We start from the raw sequence: 21581 nt of genomic DNA on the forward strand, positions 1-21581 counted from the left end.
GAGGACAAAAAGTTTTTTTAAATTGTTAATATTGTTATTGTTTCCCATGTCATAAATTAGTAATTTTTCCTCATACTGATAACCAAAATGTACCATTTTAAATTGTAACTTTTCAACCACCTTTACATGTTCTCTTAAATTTAAGCTTGATAATGACCTTCGGGTCGAAACTATAGTCGCTGTCACCCAATGCCTTTATTTTAATACCGGAAATAATAAAAAGAAGTATGGGGAAGGTTTAGTGTCTTTCTCAATCCATTTATTTTACGAACATTGCGCACTGTTTAAAAGAACTTGCAAATTCAAATTTATAGAAGCAAACATCCTATTCTAATTATTTACAGTAAGTACAAAGGAAAAAAATAATACAAAAGGTGCAATTTAGTTTGGCCCACAATGCATGTTTTATTTGAAGCGGTGTAAAAGGTGCGATCGCCGCAAATGATCTATATTACAGGCTACAGCCATTGGAACATTCCTTTCCATTGTTTAAAAATGACCCGCCTTGGTAATAGCACTTTCTGTTGCCATAATAATAATTCTAAATTTCCAAATTCGCCTTAAACAAGTTCATTTATATGAAGCGAGCGTATGCCAACTGGCAACTGCGTTCAGTCTCTGAAATGCAATTGTTCGCTACTGTTTTTATCTGTATCGAATTCAAACCTATAATTTCAGTCTAAATAGCATACTTTAAAGATGACAGTAATGACAAACGACATCATCTTCCACCCAAATAATCCAAGAAACGAAATCTCGGTAATGCTTGGGGCTTATTTAGCGCATGTAAATAAAGTCTCAGTAACAAAACCATAATACTCGCACTTGCGTTTGAAGAATGGCTCCTAAAGGGAGCGGAAAACGCATGTTCACGTTACTTCCTTATAGCTTTGCGTGGGTTATTTCTATATAAATTCCACGAATTTCAAAATCTGAACATGAGCTGGAAACGTTTAAGACTTTGAATTATAAGAATATGCCGAAATTCGTAGTTGCAGATTCCAAATTAAAGCCTCTTAGCGGCCATAAAAATTCTAAAAGCCTAAATTAGCGTTGGTACTAGGTCAATGGCCTTTAATATTTCCGAAACACTTGAAGATATTCTGTAAACTACATGGGGGCGTCGTTGCTATAGGTTTAAACATTGCCTTCAATGAGAGTGTAAAAATAGGTGTTGTTAGAATATCGGAAAGGTACTCCCGGGACATCCTTTATATAGCGTAATTTAAGTTATTTCATAAGACCTGGAAATTTTTTCGTTTCAAATAGACACAGAATGGGAAAAACTTGTTGAATTGTCACTTTTAATGTTAATTTATTATTGTAAATTTAGTCAGTAACTGTTTAATTCATTTAATTCTAGTTCTTTTACTTAGTTTGTATAATAAATTTAAAACGCATAAAAGAGGGAACATTTAATCGAATGTTTTATCTGGTCAGACAAAAATTAATTGATTTTACGATAAATATTGGCACGTGCGAGATAAGCAACGCAGGATTTTTTCTTTTAAATAGCAAGAATTGAGAGTTATTTTGAAAGAAAGTGTAAAGTCTGTGACGCTAATTCGCACCGGTAGCCTAGCCGGATATGTGAAAGAAGAAACACGTAGTAGTCTTCATATTAAGTAATGTGGAAACAAGTTTTTAGTAACTGAATTTCGAGTTTGTGTTTATAAAGAGTGAAGAAATAATTGGTGTACTACGACAAAAGTATATGACGTAAATACGCCTAAAATGTTTTGACGAATTCAAAAATGACTAAAAATAGTCCACGTTTCCGAGCGGTTTTTTAGAATTGATTATATTATTTTTAATCGGGTTGTTGCTCAGCATCTATTCGAATAGTTTAGGATGAGCAGAATTTGGAAATTAAAGTCGAAATTGATATCCAAAAATAAAATTTACAGTCGTAACTCGATAAGTCGGAAATTTTAAAAATTGGTAAAAAATAAAGAGAAATAGCAATAGCGAAAAAGCTCATTTCATGAAATTAAATTAAATTACCAATTAATCAAAAAAAATTCTAAATGGAAATTCCCTTTTCCTCCTACTCGAAATACGGATAATTTGTAACTAAATTCTTATGCGTAAGTTTTTGGAAAGTCGATCTAAACCGTGAATTTATTGATGCTTTCTGAAAACGTGGTATACTTAGTGACAAATTAATTGTGACATCCATAATTGCATTGTAAATGTTGACAAATGGCTCGTTTGATATAAGTACTGTGTTCTTTTTGTGGAATTTTTTAATAAAATAGCCCCATTCCTGTCTAGTGACATAGGTTCCCTCTACATAGGGACTAAAGCATTCATTTTAATTCCGATGGCAATATTCTTAGTTGTAACGGTAGTTGTAATTTTTGGAACTAAATGTGAGATAAGGGCAAACCAGTTTGAGGTTTGGATATTACTTGGCTTCTGTAAGGTGCTGAAATTTAAATGGTTAATTTGTCAGAGAAATGTCATTCATGGTAGAATTACAATAATAAAGTTTTAAACCATGTTGGAAATGAAGTCCGCTGTTTCTCTATCATTTCAATTTCAATAGTCCTGAGTTTCTTAATTACTTCAGAATGTTGAGGAGACTAGATGGCGAAAGTGTATCTCAGGTTCAAACGTTTTTATGAGGGATATTTAATTTCATTTACAACGGCAGCATGAAAACCCCCTGAAGGATTTCCATTGAACGGTAACTCTTGACTCTTGAAAATGTCGCTATAAGGTCATCTTCAGCCCAAGTTTGTATCAACATTGTCACCAGTAAAAAAAGGCAGCCGTATAGAAGGTTTTTGCATTAAAGTTATTTTGTTCCGATTTCAATTAAAGAGAAACTCCAATTGAGTGAGTTCTTTCTAATTATTTTAGGTGAATTGAATGTATAAAATTGTGCTATATTTGGTGTTCAGATTTAATATTGAATTGGGGATAACTCATTCAATGCAGTGGCCGCTAGAATAAATTTTGGTAATTATCAATTTAAAGGGAAACTCTGTTCAATATAAAACAAAATTATGTTAATTTGGTGTTTGGTTACAATCAAGCAATTTAAAATCAAAGAACTAATTTGGGGGTCCCGTTTCAGAGCAAAGAAAAAAAGAAAATTTTCAGTGGGCGATTCTACACAGATTTGCCAAATTTAAACGAAGTTCAGCTCCTTTTTTATGCATCCATTGCATAGTCCGAAAAGAGGGCATTAAGACGCGCTTTTACCATCACGTTTAATACTTGATTTGATTGGGGCACAAACGTGGCTCTTTAGACCCTCAAATAGAAAACTAAACACCTCGCTTTAGTCTATAGAGTAGGTACATGTTCTTAAATGTTCAATTGTGAACAATTTTGTATTGTATTGCATTTGCATTGCATTGTGATTGATTACAAATAATTCTAAGAATTCTAAGAATGTAAATGGTGTACGCACAGCAAATTTATATTTAGATGAAGGAAGACAAGTTTCCCACTAATTGAATGCCCAAAGGGAAACTCAAAATGAAGTACAAAAACTATCACAAAAAGTCAACCAATTGTAATTCATGCTAAAAAAACACCAATACAGAAATGAAGTAAATTTTTACATCAAAAATCGCTTTTACAAAGAGAATGGACACCGAATATTATCGGAAACACTACTCAAAGGTGTTAATTAATTTCGAATGCAAAAACTCGCACGTACCTATCGCGTAATTCGATGCGAAAGGACAATTAGCACTATTTTAGTAATAATCTAGTATAATGCCCCTAACAAAGGAAAATAATATTCAATTTACGCTGTTCCATAAATTTCATTAAACGTCAAAAGCACGACTCCCAACGTAAATATCAAAAATAATTAGAGAAACGTCGCAAATCACACTACAATTGTTGAAATAAATCGATATCACTCCTAAGAAACAACGGAAAACACATAGCAGTCGTAATTAAGAATTTTTCATTTAAATAGTGAAGCTGGAACGCGTGTAATTTACATCTTGGCAATGGTTGCTCAAGAAATTGCTTTTTTTCAAATTATTATGATACGAGTGTATGCTGATAATAATTAGACAAACTCACCTACAATGTTCTTCAATTAGTAATCTGGGAAACTCACCTGGAAAAGAAAAAAAAATCAGTTGTATATATAGCCCAAACTTTTTGGAAAAGGAGGCATTCACTACGTAAAAGAGGTTAGTTAATCGCAAGGCACACTCATTCTCATTTACTCGAAGTCGTCACTAGGTACAAGCAGGGGGTGTGCGAATACTACCTTTGTAAAAACTTGCACCCACTCACCAGTTATTTCCAAATCAACACCAAACTTTTATAGCACAAAACTTTGACGTAAAAGATGAGAGCTTCTTATGTGAGAACAATACGGAATGAAGATGTTATGTTAATGAGAACGTGCTACGAAACGCCACTTTCAGACAACAAAGCCGAACGTATGCAGATCAGAAACGTGTTTAAATATATTAAAAATACACGTCCTAAATCTCTATCATTATCTCTTCCCGGATCTTAACAAAGAGGGATTAAGTGCCTTAAAGAATCACGCCTATTAGTAAAAGTTATTCGATGAATCCCTCTATCACGCTAACACAAAGGAGAAAGGGGGACGATATCGGATTAAATTGTAAATTTCGCAGATACAAGACTAATGCATTCAAAATAGTACGCACAATCAAACAAGTAACCGAATTAATAGGTATTATAATTTAATTGGTTCAATTGTAACCAACGGGAGATGGGAATCCACTGCGGTTTATACCAATACAACCCTATTAACCGAATAAGTTACATGCATTTCCTAAACTCAATTAGAAATGTTGAAAATTAGTTTACAAGCGAACGAAAAACTTTTCAGCGGGTTTGGGCGAGATTTAAAAAACTCCATATTCTCCTTTGTGTTAATTTGGGTAAACGACATTCACCGAGTTGGGTTATGATTAATTTACTTCTAGTTGAAACAATTGGAATTGTTCTGCCCAGTTCTCGCCTTCCAAATTGTAGTTACACGTGACTATTATTTCTGTTCCTTTAAAGAAAAGTCTGTAAGGGTTGTGTGCGCTTACATCACGCAATCAAGTATTTTGATGTTAACAACTCGTATGGGAAGGAAATGATGGAAAGTTTACATCGCAACCTTGAATCTAAAAATGGAGTTGCGGAAACGCCTCTCTATAAAAGTCTTATTTACCAAAGGGGGTAAAATTGCATATTTGGAAGACCCAAATTAAAACGCTATTATCACATTGAGTACTAATGGGCACGTAGAACAAACACATAAAATATTTAAGAGCCACTTTGAGCGTATGCCATAAAAACAGAATAGACAGTAAAAGTATTTTGGATTCCTCTAGTTTTATCCGAATTATTTTAAACATTAAACGTGCAAAATGCTAATTTATTATCGATAAATGTACGCGACTCTCACATCTTGTAGCGACACACACTAATTTAGTTTAAATGACAATACATGCACGGTACAGAAGAAGACGTCGAAAAACACCGAAAAAAGTTCAAGCAAACAACATCAAATATCAAAATCCAGTCGTACCAGTCCAACCAAATAGTTGACTCGCAGGCAGGGCACGGCTTACCTAGAATGTTCATACCTCACCGCCGGCACACTAGATGTCAGACTGATTCTGTGTCTACCCGTATTTTGTTCCGCACTGCGTGTTACGTCACTTCTCCCCCACTACCGATTGCATTTTACGGTTGGTGTGGGAAGAGCTTTCAACATACTGTAGAAGGGGTAAAATATTGAACTTACGGCCCTCTGAACTAAGTGCAGCATTCCCACTACTATTCGAAAGTGGGGCGGCTATTACGACTTGCATGAACCTTTAAAAAGAGACTTTTAAAGCGGAACGAAATTAAAGAGAATTGTTTTACGGCGACGATTATTGGAAGTTATGCGCTACGAACTCGCTTAGAAATTCATAGACGAATGCCGAATTCGAGCTATTCGATCGCGAACGGTTACGAATCAAATTAATTAAAAGGACGAATTTGAATTGCAGCCAGCCGTATTGAAAATATCCGCATTAATTAAACTGCGAAGCTCTAAAAAATGCAGCGATTTGAAGACTTTCCACAAAAAATTTGAATCGTACCTCTTTCATTATTCGATTGTCGCAAGCGAGTACTTCAAATAGATAAGTGAATTAGTGAATACAACCAATTAACGTTACCCTGAAGTAATGCAAACAGTTGAATGGACTGAATTGGCAGCGCCAATAATGATCCTTTCCTTTTACACAGTAAACATTGCGACCAACGTTAATTCCAACGTCCACTTAACGTACCTACACTATTTATACCGAGATCTTTAAAAATAGCGTCTGAGAGAAAAGAAAGTTAAAAAAGATGAAGGATATTAGACTTTCAAGTGTTGATTTCCAGTTTAATTCGAGTATTTGTATACTTCAGTGACGGTTCGTTTTGTCCAAGAGGAGTGATTGAGCTGGAAACGCTCTTACTGGGAATGAAATGTTTTGAATTTCAAATACACTAACATCGGAAAACGTAAAATGAATGGAGATTTTATGGTTTGTAACAGAGATTGATTTACATGCACTTTAACCAATGACTCTCTCATAAAGAATGACGCCCATTTTAGAAGTAAAAGCACTAATAAATGCAATCCGAAATCTAAGAAGGATTAAGGAGGAGTCGTAATGTTTAAAAGAAACGAATTACCAATTCGACGACGAGAATGATTCGAGATCGCACCTCGGAGCCGGACTAATTTTATTTGAATGTCTGAAGCATCGGATAAATACGGCGCGCAGTAAAATTAAAACTACCACATAAAATTAATCTGTAATAAACTGACACGGGTATATCGTGTCAGACGCGTAATATATAAACCACTTTGGGAGGGATACTGATAAGTGTCCGATTTAATTAAATCGCCCAGGAGATTTGCTCGTTGTGATTCTAATCTAATAGCAACTCCTTTGATGGTTTTCCTGGGAAAACTTTATTGTCCCAAAATATTCAACGCAACAATATTTTCTTCTGGAATGGTCAAGGAACTTTCACTTTTTGACACAGCATCAAATACTCTCGTGAGGCATGGATCAAAATGCTCAAATCTCGGACCAGAAATTTGCACGTGTTCCCACAATTGGCATTGTACATTGTTAGGGTATGTTAATCCCAATAAGATTTTTCCCTTGAGAATATGCGCCTCAGGTTTAAGATTGACGCTGCGTTGGATTGAACGTGGAAGTTCAAAAACTTTCCCGTGAGCTCGTCACTCAATTCGATTTCTAATGGAATTTTATAAGCGACGGCCTAAGGTGAGCAGTTCCCAGTTTTACCTAAATATTAAACTGAATTGCTTCGTCTTTTGCAATTGGTAGATCTCCCTCGGATTTGGTGTCATAACTTAGTATCGCTAACAGCAATTTAGCGTATTAAATTCGATAGTTGGAGGTAGGACTTTGCAACTAGATTTTATGCACGTGCTTGGAGGTAGCAAATTGCATCATTTTCATTAAAACTAGCGTCGCTATCCACAACTGTGTTACAGTTTGCATAAATTTACGCTTTTTCAATCAGTTTACACTTACAGGCTAACCATGACGTAGATTAGTTTCTGCGAGTGGCAGATATTCTCATAACAGTTTTGAAAGTCTCATAACCGATTCGTAATTCGAATAAGAGACAAAGTTGTAAAAAGGCAGCTCTAATTAGAAATTATTATAGTTTTAGAGATCCCCATACAATCTTAACGGATCTTGTTTTTGAGCCAATTGCTCTGACTACGCAAAGTTGCCATATTTAATTGCGACTCTTTGGTTCCCAAAAAACCGCGAAGCGTGCGGTTTTGACAAACGATACTTCGGGCCAAGTTTTCCAAGCTAACAAATGAATGTAGATAGTGGCACGCCGAATGGAAACAATGATGAATTAAGATGGAATGGCCCCGATAAACGGTTCGGCGGCGGACAGACACAGAAACAATGTGATAAATGAAGAGGGAACCGGATTGCAGACATCCAACAGACTGACGTTACAGCAGCTGGCGCTTGCATTACTGATAACCGAATTCAATTGCGAAATGTTTTGAACAGCCTTAAACTAATCTGATGTTATACAGGAGTTTGCTCTAAGCCTCCCTTAAATTTGGAAGCTTGCGAGCTTTTAGGTGCGTAATAGGATTCCGATTTCATTTAATAAGTTACATACACAAGTTAATAATTTAGTTATAAATAGATAGTGAGGAGGGATTTAGAATTTATATATTGAATCAATTCTATTCAAAGGTAAAATTACAACAGCACGCAGGAAGTACGGTGTCATCGATCAGTAATGAAGTTTTGGTTTCCATACTTAGGTATTCCATAAAGCTTAGATTTTCAAGTGATTGTATACCTGCATCAGGCGGGAATTAATTTGGTTTAGTAGCAACCGAATAGTTTCCTCAAGTTAAACCGTAAATCCCACTAACAATTGAGCGTTATTGAGTTGCAGATGTCATGGCATTTTTATATAAAGAGATTTGTTGTGTAAACATCAGGTGGACGTTATTTAAACCGAAATAATACCTAAGATAATAACGGGTTAACCTGTATGTGCGAATGTTTTAGTTTAATTTAAATCTGGAGGTTTTCATTACAAATAAGCGCAGAATTGGTTTATTTCATCGGAATTTGTTATTTTAGTGTCTATTTTACCATTTTATAATTGTTTTTAGTTGCTTAATTTCTAGTTTAAATTTTATCATTCGCGTAAATTTGTTTATTTAAAATGTAGAATGTGAAAATTGCGTTATTTAAAATTAATCCTACACTATTTCAGAGACGGCACCAAGATACTCACGGACAAAACAGATATAGTCAACAAACTGAGCAAGTACATAGCAGACAGTTCAAGACACTCAAAAATAAAATAGAACAGGACAACTTAACAATTCTATTGGACCATCAGGTATATAACGAGAATTTTTCACTAGCAGAATTAGAATATGCCCTCAAACACTGCAAAGACTCAAGCCCGGGTCCTGATAAGATTTCAAATATTATGCTAAAAAACTGCCCTCTCGTAGTTGACCGCACCCCATTGCACACAGCAATACTTTTATCTCAATTTACTTATTGCGCTTTAGCAAAATTTCAAACTTATTGGTAGGCATTTAATCTTGCTGGCTCAGAATCATTAAAAATATGTCAATTAAAATAAAGGTAAATTATTGGAAAACCGCACCTCACTGACTACACGAAGAAGGAATATTCTGACTTATTTGACGATGAAGAAAACTCCACGAGAATAAAATTCAAATAATGATTGTGTTACCAATCGCGTAAAAACACTCAGGTTGTAGAAATTGGTAGAATAATGAGATTAACGATCGGAAACGCACGAAAACAGATATCATGCCCATTTACTTCTCCCATTTCCTTTAAATATTACTTTTTGAGTCTACCTTAACACCCTGAAACTGAGGTTATCCGTATCAGATGTTGCATTTTTCTCGACTTTAGCGACCCCTTTTTTTCCCTCCGCCTTTTAACTATTATTATTACGACTGTACGTAATGGCATTTCAAAAGCTGGCCCGCGAAACTTTCCCAAAGCAATTATGGATTTTCGAAATTTAAAAGTTTTATTATACGAATTTAGTCGTCAAAAGTGTATAATAGGGCGCCGGAACACTGATAATAAATCCCTTATTTTAAATGTGCAAAGAAGTCTTAATCTCGGCACGCTCCATTTCTTTTAATCCTAAATCATCGCTATATCTTGAAGAATGGTAGTACTGTCAGTGCTCTCAAAGCACGTATTATTTCGGAAAATCGTCGTAAAAATGTATTTTCGTTGTAGAAAAATCCTTATTCAAGACATAACGGCACTTAGATATATTTCCGGGGCTGATGTCGCAAATGGCCACCTTAATCTAGATGCAATTGGAGATGGAAAGATTCCGACAGAGAAATTTCACACAAAGTGGCGGATTGCCATTTTTCAAATGCCGAACTTTGCACTCCAAGATTTTATCGTGATCTTCTCGAACATTTCGTTTGTAAAGTAGATCAAAATTACCTACCCTTTAATCCGCCAGCAGACGACCCTTTTATCGCGCAATTTTAATAAAAAGAATACAATTTGCGAACTTGAGTATTCATCCGCACGCGTTTTAGGTGAATTAACTTTTCTTAAATGAACAGCGCGAAAAACCAGGGATTTTTAATATGTCAAGTAGGGAACTTACTTCTAAAAGTTTAATTTGAAAATTTAAGTTTGAAGAAGGATCAAAGGCAGTTCATAATCATGCTCTAAACATATTAACTTTGCGGAGGTGAGGGTGAAATTTTTTATTAGTTCACGATTTTCAGCTTCACGCGTTCACTGTACAATAATAAATCATAAGCGGCAAATGTTCCTTTTCGCTTGACAAGCGAACGTGTTAGTGGATGGAAAATAAAAAATTCAATGGCTAATCCACTTTTGACCCAAATGCAATTGCCGTGTAAGCTCAGATTTTTATTATCCTTTCTTATCGTACGCATGCGTATAACTTATTTACATAAGCTGACAACTTTCCTCTATAACCGGCATGTACGCAATGAAATATCACATCGAAGTGCTGAAATTCTTTGCCGCACAAACTTCCAAGTTCTTAACTTTCTTTTTTTTTTACGTCGGATCAAGACAAACAGATAAGTGATTTTAAGGCCGTATAAAACACGGCTTTCCCTTGGATACAGCAAAAGTTTATGGCGGCAGTTTTAAATAATATAAAAAGGAGATGACGGCTTTGTTGCACGGAAATACTATGTGAGATTGCAGATGGTTTTATTTTCTGAGTACCGAAAACAGTTTTGTGAGATTAAGGGTACACGTATACAACACAAGAACTCGATATTTTGGATGATTAAAAACTTCCTATTTTCATGCGGAGAGTACGGAAGTAAAAAACTAATACAAATCTCCTAAATCGTACCGTTTCCGCGTCAAGAAGACTTCCATGCAGTTGAGTGACCTCAACTGTAATTTATTCTTGTCGAACGAAGTACTTTAAGACTCAGGTGAGCATTTATTTCTACAAAAAAGGTTTTCGTGTTAGAAGTAAACGAGTAAAGTAGTGTTACACCCATTTTTTCCATCTTGCAAGATTCGCGAATACTGAAGAATTTGTGACGAGAATTGCCTGAGGATTAAAATTTGCCTAATATTTCTTTTAATTGTATTTTAGGGTGGGTGCTAAGAATCATGTGGAAAGATCACAACTGGAATTAATACATTCTTGTTGTGAAAACTAGGTTAGGCGAACCTCTCCCTGTATGTGTTTAATTTCAATTATTTGTAAATGTGGTCGTTAATTTTTAGACTAAACGCAAATCCGATCATATCATGTGACGTTGAGGTCAATTTTATTTTGTATCGGAATTATTTAATGTTAATGCCTGTATCTTGTTTATTTTACTGTAAAGTTATTTTGTGTTAGTAAAATAAGGATCATCTGAAAATTATTTGCATAATATTTGTAAAAGTTTATCTCATGTTTTCCCCAGGTCGTAGATAAGAAGTTTTCTTTCGCTGCAAAGTTGATTATCTCCGAGATAAGGACGTGTTATTGCCGTTAAGAAAACACAGGTGTAGCTTGATTTTTTGAAGACGCAGCATTTTGTTAAAGAAGGAGAGGCGGAAGTTGAGGAAGGGAACCGACTTTTTTCGACTTTTATTGAGATCGAGAAGTGAAGTTTCGAAGCATTTTCACCTGGTATCTTGTGTCTGTGCGTTTTTTTAAATTGGAAATCGCAGTTAAGACCGGAGATTATGGCTCACTAACTCTGTAAGTAATAAGATTTCATTTAAATTGTTTAATACATCGCTTGTGTGTTGTGTGTTAATTAGCTCTGAGTGACATTCTGTTTTCCAGCCTGATTGTTTTATGCCAAATAAAAGTCTGTAAATTATTGATTTTGTGTTTAATCGAGGCCAAAATTACGACCTAGATAAGAGTGTTCATATTAAATTTGGTACCCCGAATTACATCACGTTAATTAATTAATTCTTTAGAGTTTTGGAGGCGGTTAACGCTGCTGAAATTTTCAAATTTACGACAATATCGAGATTTTGCTTGGCTTGGTAAATAATAAGAAAGTCTCTCTATTTTAAAATCACGACTCTACTGCAATATTTCACAATTAGGTTCATGCGGAAGAACAGTATTCTGGCTTTGAGTCAGTTGTCTGAGTTTGAATCCTTATTTCATTAAGTGTACAATACAAATGTTTTGTTTTCTTTTTTTTGTAAATTATTGGAAAAACCTAATGAAATAAAAATTATTATTATTATTATTTTCGTTCTGGTGGAGGATAGGCAAATTGTAGTGATGTTGTTAGTATCCGAGTTTAATTGAGCAATCTTCACAGACGAAAGGTCCCGATTTGTAGACAACCTCCCTTAAAAATGATGGCGACCGTAGTTGGCGCATTTTTCTTTTAAACGCCTCCCACGCCAAAATCTTAAAGGTGAAGATAAATAATTAAAATATGACTAAGAGAGGAAATTATTTGCAAATTCTCCAAATAGTGTTCTTATTTCCGCAGTAGGTATATTAGTTTCATCGAAAATCATCACTCCTACGTAAAGTTTGAAGGAAAGCTCTTTTACCGTTAAGTGAACAGACGAGCACCATTTCTGCAAAACGGTAGTGATTACGGGATTTGTACGATTTGCTTGTCCATCCCCCTTATTCGCCTAATTTAACACCCTCAAACTTCTACCTCTTCCCACATCTGAAGAAATTTGTATCTAGAAAACGTTTTGCGTCCAAACTGGACCAAGTGTGTTGGAATTAGAATTCATTGTCAGCCCGAGAACTTTTCACCTTGCCCTCGTATACTAATGAATTTCCTTAAAAAAAAAGCTATCTACAATCAAATGTGCCCTTGTATGATATTAGTAGACATCATAAATATACACAGCATTTAGACTTGGATGAACGGCGCATACTTCTGAAAACCGTATAACAAATAATACACTAAATATTGAGACCGCCAAAAATATATTATTGGGGGTGTCGTTGAAATAATGCCGAAGATAAGAGCGAGCCACCTTGTAGTGTACAAAATACGTTGGAAAAATTTATCGAATTTTCATTTTAATTCTAGTTTTTTTTATTGGTCGGTAATTGTTTAATTCATTTATGGTATTTAGTTAGTATGAGGAATTGTGAACGGGCAACTAAGGTAACATTTAACCGATATTTTTACGCGGTTTAAACTTTTATTTGGTCAGGTGCTGATACAAAATTGTTATCGGAGAAGAATTATTTGATTTTTGTACAATGCCACGTGCGAGATAAGCTATGCAGGCGTTCTGGCGAATTTCTAGTGTCATCAGGAAAATAACGATGTTGAATTTGTAAGTGGTTTTTGGTAAAATAGGAAGAATGAAAAATAAACGCCGCTGTCTCGGGTTAATTTGATGGGCAGCGTAAATGTCTGTGATGCTAAATTTTGGGCTATGCAATTTAGAAAAAAGAAACAAACGTAATAGTCCTCATATTAGTATGTGGGAACAAGTTTAATGTTGTGCATGGGATTTCGAGTTACAAAAACTGTTATCATGAATGAAGAAATAATTAGTATAACAAGAGAAGTTTTACCATTCGAGCAGCCAAAAAAGTAAGATTGTGTTCGAGCCAGTTGTGGTGTATTAAAAGTGAGTTTTTTGTTGTTGTTTCTGAGAAGAATCTGCCAGTTTCGTTGTGTGTTTCGCCGTACATCGCAAATTTCTTGTCCTGACCAGTTTATTGGATTATTATAACATATAACTGTGATTAATTTTTATGATCTTTTATTTCGTTTTTAGGTCGACCGTTTGGAAACGGGTGTGTTGTATTCAAAAGACACTGTCAACCTGCAATTTTTCTTACGGGATTCTTGCGTATTCCATTTTCATTTCATGATGTGTGTTAGGGAATGCCTGCCTGCCTCTGTAGATAGTGATAGGAATTCCCTTGGAATAATCGTCCCAGAAACTCCCGCCTCGGAATAATGGGCTCATTCGTCTCCTGGACAAAATATTCGACCGCGATATACAATGTGTTGGGCGACATACACACTTATCACTGTTGTTAAGATTCTTATTGGAAATTGCAAAGCAGGATTACCATACTTATGGAAATATCATAAATTTTTTTTAAAACAAGCTACAAAAGTAAAAACCGCATTTTTATTTACATTCATTTTCCATTTGTAAGATACCACTTTTGTTAAAATTTCGTAAAAATCCGGCCACAAATAAGAAAGTTAGCGTTGCCAATCCATGTGTGACGTGCTACTTCAATTTCAGTTTATAAAAAGAATCCCACCCTTAAATTACAGGATTGATTCACTTAATAACTAATGTGTTACTGGGCATCCGTTTAAAAACTAAAAAGAGTTTCTTTAGGAAACTTTTTCTGTTCTTTTAGAATGGATTTTCGTTATTTTATATCGATATCAACTTTTGGTTTTCACATGGGAGCCATTTTAAAGTTTTAGATCATCTAATAGAGAAAAAAAACCCTAACTGTACATTATAAAAAAATCAAAAATAATTTCTAAATTAAAGAAAAAATATTTCGAGTGACATAATAAAATTAAGATATGTCTTTTTTTTATTTTTTGGCGAACAACTGATTGGAAGGTGTCTCCATATCATATCAACAAAATAATCAATTTAATATTAAAAATAAAAAGAGAGATATATTTTCGCAGGGGAAACTTTTTGAATAAATAAACCTTTTAATTAAAACATAATTACACAAAACGTAACTAAAATACAGTGCGAAATGACACCAATACAGCGTTCATCAGCTATTTCAATGTGCTAGCTATAATTACACCTACACGACAAGCTGTCATTTGATTAGTCCAGTTAATATTTGCACAACTAAATTTTAGCGATCAAAGTCGCGAAGTGGTTCAGAAAATGAAACCGAGTAATGGAGAAGTGAGTGTTCTGGACAAATCAACAGAATTAACTCTCGCGTTAAAAACGTTCGTACAGTTACATGAAAAACGGCTAACACCTGCCCGAAGTTCGTTCGTACGTCCATCAGACGTTGCATATAAATTTGTTCTTGAATTACTGGTTGAGATCAAGTAAACAATTGAGGATACCTACTATCGTAATTAAAGGTAATAGACATTTACAATAACATCTAAATTAGCAACAAGAGCTAATGACCATAGCTGTCGAAGCTCAATAAAAAAAAACCATTTGTATTTGTATAAATATTAATCTAAAGATAATTTTAACTATACTTATTTGCGATTTGTATTAAGGCGTAGACACCAATTGTTCGTAAAAGTTTCGACTCATTCCTGGACATTTTTAACCTATTTATTTATCGCAGTTCGCTTTATTTTTATTGTACATAATGTTTGTAAAAATACAAGTAATGTTCTTTTAGTACTTAACGGTAATTCAGTTGACATTGAGTTGGTTTCATATACAAATATAAATCAAGTTTGAATATTTCCAACCAATGCGAAGTATGATTTTTTGCAAATGAATGCGGTTTAATCCTTTACCTTACCCGATCGTTCTGCCTCAACCCCATTTATTAATATGTGTTCTCTGACAGCTTTAAGAAAAATAAGAATCAATTCAAAGTAAAGAGTATTGAGTTATTATTTATTCGTTTAGATGAGGGTAATTAACCGACGAGCAGCCAAGGCATGTTAATATAATTACATCACATGAATCACACCCAATTTTATCAACCAGAAGTACGAGAAGAAGTAAGTTTGTAACATCCGTTACATAAAGCAAAGGAGGAACTCGTAGTTCCTACCAAATAATACACAAAAGCATAAATTTAGTAGACTATTATGCATTCAGACAAATTGCAATAATGCACCGACTCTCTAAGCTCAATTATATTACCGGAATGTGAAGGCACTTTGTTAACACAATAGAAAAATTGCACCAGAGGGTGAAGTCAGAAAAGAAGTTAAAATAATACACAAATTGATGTTCATGATATTTATTCGGCTGAATGGAAAGCCTACATTAAAAGAAAGATCATGACAGGGCGGGACGAAGCTGAAACACCTACCTTAGTGAAATTAAAGAGCGGTCTAGGGGGTGGAAGAACGATTCCACCCTCACGAAGAGGGACAACGTAGTGCGTACAGGATTATGTATAGGGCGTAATCCAGGTTTAGGAAGAAATATGTAAGAGCTACTGAGAGATGACCAAAACAGCATAAGATTAGATTTTTTATGCATACATTAAAAATATAAGATTGCTCATAGAAAAAAAATTAATCGAGCTTCGTTTCTACGAAAGGGAGTCACCACATTGCGTGTATCGTCGAAGAATGGTCAGAGGTAAAGTACGAGAATGAATCAAATGAATTTGAGCACTCAAATAAATTGAAAAATATATAAATCAGAAATTCATTGAGTACAAAACCGAATTAATATTTGCCCGTATTTAAATTCCACTGTCCCTTTTGATGTGGTTTGAAATTTTTTTCGATTCAACCCAATGAACACGAAAATATAATTTTAAAGCAACTCCACTAACGTACTGTACAAATACAAATTGAGTATTAACTTTTACTGAAAAATATGCCTCCTATTTGCAGCGACCGATAATTCCGAAATTTATGGATCGTACAAGTAGAAGTGTTTTCATTTAGTGCGTTTGTATTTCGATGGATAATCAAAATTTATTATCCATTTATAGCTAAAAGAAACGATCCGTTTATACGATTTTCGAAGCGTAAAATGCTTTGTTTACGCTAAAAGTATCAACAAACAGTTTTTCAGCCTTAGTCGGTAATAAATGTAAGTGATATCTCTATTAAAAAAGTGAGGAGGTAAACGCGAAATAACGAATCCAGATTTCGTATACGGCCCTTTAGATAAAGGCTTATATACATTTTCATGATTCGCGATATGGGTTCGGAACATTTATAAATCCATCACTCTTGCTTATCCATAAACATTTACATGCCCTATAATTTAATTCGGTCATTTCTAAAAATATCTGGAGAGAATGCACAGAAATATCTGCAACAATAGATGGGAAACCTCTTGAGTAAATATTTACCAACAGAATATCTTTCACCACAAAAATTTCATCGATTCCTGTTGGGTTTAATGAATTATTTATAAAGCTTTTCAATGTTATTTAACTTTTCCTCATTGTTTCTTCTATTAAAAGACGAGTTTCTCGAATTCAAACAGACCAAACAGGAACATTATGAATGATTTATAAAAGATGAAAAATCTCATTAAGGATATCTCATTCGTTTTTTCACAAGTCTTTGAAAACTAGAAAACTATTATTAAAGTCGCTCAGGATTATAAAGATTTTAATTAGAAGTACCTATTATAAACATCGTTTGCAAGAGTTTTATAAATTGAATGTTATGCATGCGCGCGGTTTATTGAAACGAAAGCCCGCGTCCTTTATAATCTCTCCATTTGGAATTTATGTAAATTTCATCTGGCGGTGGCACTCGTGTTCTTTAACACATGGTTGCATTTAACCATAGTTTAACGGCTTTCATAACTATAATTGGATTGGATGACCTATCCTTTTGTAAAGCGTAATGTTCGTGTTATCTCTCACCACGCCAAACTTAATGCAAAGTTAATTATTCCACAATACACCAATTCTCCTCTCGAAAGGTTACTTCAAATACTGAATAAAGGTGAAAATGGTACCAACTGAAAAACTAATTATAAGGACGCCCCGCGCTTTATAATTATGACTGGGCGAATTGCTGCACCACGTCGCTCTGTAGCGACCGCCTTGCCCTTTGTATGTGAACAGGAACCTCTATTTACAACTAAATTGAATTGTTCCTATTTGAATTCGATTAACATTTATTTTACGATCGGGGGATCAGTTAGAAGCCATTTTATGTCCGAACGCTTTTGTCCACCTAGCACCTGCACAACAAATTAAATCTCGGCCGAAATATATACTGCACTGTGGAGGATATAAGAAAGAAATCGAAGTACAACTTATAAGAATGGAATCAACCATTTTGAGTCCATGAACTACAGTCCATATGCACGTACGTTTTTGTTCAGTGGAACAAATATGTACGTTTTGTGGAATAAATCGGTAACTCCATAAACTATAATGCAGGAAAGTCTAAAAAATAAATCAAATATGTGTAGGGGACAGTATGTTTACTATTATTGTAACGAGAGCCAGGGACGGACGGATGAGGCGCAGTTTGTCATGGCCGAGGGTATGAGTCGGTCTGTCTGCACTACTCTCATTTCCCGTTAAAAGGCTCAACCGCAAGGACGCCAAAGACAAACAGCGTGGTGGTTGAGCCCTCCGGCCCACAGAGCCAGTCCGTCCCTGACCAAAGCATTTATTTGCGTCAAATTTTTGGTGATTTTTCCCGTTGAATTATGCGGAAGAAAAATTTCTAAGTTTAAAAAGAGTTTCAAGAACATTCCACCAAACAAATATTGCTTATGTTATGTTCACGTTTTTATTTTGTCGATTGTAATACGGCGAGCTTTCGTAATTTTCTCACACGTTCTTCAATGAATTATTTGTTCTAAACTATGTCTGTCGCCTCATTGTCTTTGTCTGGCTTTGGTTTTGAATTACACGCTGGAAAAAGGTCGTGTTAAGTTACTTCTGCAACGATGCAAATTAAGCGCAGCTTGGAAAAAATAAACTGACGTTACAAAATTCAGAATTTCAGTATACAGGTTTGAAAATCCGCTGAACCAATGAAAATTAATAAGATACCATTACGTAGTTGTTAAAAGACGAGGGGCGATTCGCGTTTAAAGTAAATCGAACAGATTTGAAAATTGGCGTTAAGAGTTAAGGTCCAGTTCGATTAGCGTTCTTATTACCGACCTTAGAAAACCGTTTAAGTAAATTCAGGGCAGTCTTGGAGTCCACTTTGCCAGTTGTCTCACATGAATGTGAAAAAGTCAGTCCACAGTCAGTCACTAAAAAGCAAATTGTCGTGCCGTGGACTACACAGCGTAAATCGATAGTTGTGATTGATAGCAAAAAAGTACCAGTTCACAAAATAAAAAAAATTTAAGTTTGTTATAAAAACTACGCAGAGAGATAATGGCGTATTTCATTATGGGAGTTTATAAACCTCGTAATCGTGCAGATTCCATTTAGTAAACAACACTGTCCGCTATTGTAAGCAAACGCGTTCGTAAGCGAATTCCTTGAGAAACTTTACCGCTAATCTGTGCAGTGATATCAAGCGAAAAAAGAAAATTACAACAAAATAAAATAATAATGAAGTTCATTAGTTAATTAGTGCCGTTAAGGCATATGGCAGTTTGGTGAAAAATTTAAGAGATTTCAATCAAACCATAATCAATATCAAATTAATCTAAGTATGTATGCAAAACACACTTTTTTGGTCAAATCGCATTAACCAACAAATAAACCAACATCGAGAGCAAGCCAATCAATCTTCAAAGTCCAAGCTAAAGAGTAGTCCCCTAACGATTGTTTCAAGTCGACGGGTTTAAGTAAGCAGCCCTTTAGAAACCACCCAATTGACGAGTAAAAGAGTTAGCCGTAGGAATTCCTGACCTTCCACGTCGAAGAAAAATGTAAACAAAAGGTTAGTAGTATTTACGTATTTTGTCAAATTTACTTGATAACTTTAAGATCCATTGTCAAAAATAAATACTGATCCGTAGCAATCTTACTAGTAAATTTTAATGACGGATCTTAAAGGGGTCCAAAAGAACATTGTGTATTTTTAAAGTGGGTTATAATTAAAAGGACCTCCTGAATGTGGTGTCGGTTCAAAATAAATTTCCTTTTTCGGAATCAAAGATTTTCCATAAATTACACTGTGAATGAAACCAAGTTCAAGGGCTATTTATTATGTAAATTGTCATTATAATAACCATAAATTGAGGTTCCGTTAAAGTGTCAACGGACTTCAAATGAGCTTCAATTCAAGTTGAAAATATTAAGTTTTTTAGGGGTAAGAAATGAGATGGCCATTTCTAAGAAATTTTAATTATTTTAGCTGATTTTTAGTAATAAAAAAATTATGTAAAAAGAGAGAAGTATTGTGTTACTATTTCGTGGGAGAGTAACAAAGAAAGAAACCCAGTTGTAGCAGACTGACAAAATATTCCTTGCGTAAGCAGGGGGAGGGGGGGGGGTTAAAAGAAGTAAAGTAATAGAAAGTGATAAGAGCTACAGTCAACGGTATTTTAGTAATTTTTTTATGATAGTATTCTGGTTACAATTTCCCGTACAAAAACAAAAGAAATTGTCAAAAAAGTACCGATGAAAAACGGCACCCAAAAGTGGGGTTTTACTATAAGGTCCGTTGCTTTATGTCTGATTATTTCCTCATAGGAGCCTTCCAATAACTAAGGTAAAGTAGACATTCTGAAAATTTGTAGAGAAAAATTAATTGTCTTTAAATTTGATGTGGGAACATATGTCTTACAATCCCTATTTTCTATGTTGAAAATTGTTGTAACTTTTTACAACGCCGTGTACACGAAAGTGTAGCTGCATAAATTTAAATGAGCGTCCAGTTACCTTTCGATCAACGCATTATGAACTAACGATTAACTTCTATCGTTACGCCATTTCATTGAAAATTAATTGTTAATTTATAATGCGTTGATCGAAAGGTAACTGGACTCTCATTATACCAAGGCGGTGTGCGAATACGAAGCGTGTAAATCAGCTAACGCTTTGGCATAATCAATCATTTTTAGTAAATGTATAACATTAGCACTCATTTTCGCAGATGCATTTTTTGATATGTTAATCAGCAAAATTTGTACCTTAACTCAGTTATTTTTTCGTCAACAGAAATTTAAGTTCAATAAATATCATCATCTAAAACGACATGATCCTAGTTACTATACTTTGTAGAAAAAAGTATTTCTAAAGGATGTCCATGAACTAAATAAGTACTTATTCCACAATATTTAATCAAGTAGAAGAGATTCTCCAATACCAGACCACTCATTACTAATTCATTTTTGAAAATCCACTTTGATCGATTTCCGAATATTCCCACGATTACCTAAAATACTTACAAATTCAAAAAATGGGTGTTTATTAACGCTCTTTACAAATGACAGGATTGTTCTCTAGAATATTATACTCAAGATATTGCTTCAAAACCGGACCACAGAGGCCACAGCCCTTATATACAGTATGTCTCGAGATAAGGTACCTATATTCGACCATTTTTTTCATTTTTCGAGAAAGCGTTATTCCTTAGAAAACTATTTAGTTTACAATAATTAAAATGCAAGGTTTTCGAATAAATTGAAAAAAAAAACAGCCTTCCAACATAAACATTTGGACACATGAAAATCGGGTAAGCAAATAATAACGTTATGTACTCTCTAAACAGATATTTTATATCGTTTAAGAAGCTCCTTTAATGTGTGATAATCCACCCTGATGGTTAGGCAACACACATTTACATCCGAAACAAAAATATAATATGCTCTGTATATAACCAACGACCGTTTTGCGCAGATGCCGAATACTAGGGGATTTTCGTAACGAAGCGAGGAGAATGGGAAGAAGATGGCGGCGAGGTCGACGGAAGGCACACGCTTTCCCGGTTTTTTTTATTATTC

At 34.6% G+C, this 21581-nt stretch overlaps 1 protein-coding gene across 17 annotated transcripts in view; it reads right to left on the reverse strand.

Moving 5' to 3' along the window:
- Positions 1-21581, reverse strand: part of LOC116176810 (complexin) — a 501249-nt gene that overhangs the window by 142194 nt on the left and 337474 nt on the right. The window contains exon 1 of one of the 17 annotated variants that reach the window (XM_031495597.1): positions 5577-5677. The exons of 15 other annotated variants lie outside the window; for them this stretch is intronic. In XM_031495597.1, coding sequence (XP_031351457.1) covers positions 5577-5589 — 13 coding nt within the window. In that variant the 5' untranslated portion in view covers positions 5590-5677. One more of the 17 variants, XM_031495598.1, reaches the window with a different exon arrangement.

Source organism: Photinus pyralis, unplaced genomic scaffold, assembly GCF_008802855.1.
Source record: "Photinus pyralis isolate 1611_PpyrPB1 unplaced genomic scaffold, Ppyr1.3 Ppyr1.4_LG7, whole genome shotgun sequence".
Classification (NCBI taxonomy): Eukaryota; Metazoa; Arthropoda; class Insecta; order Coleoptera; family Lampyridae; genus Photinus; species Photinus pyralis.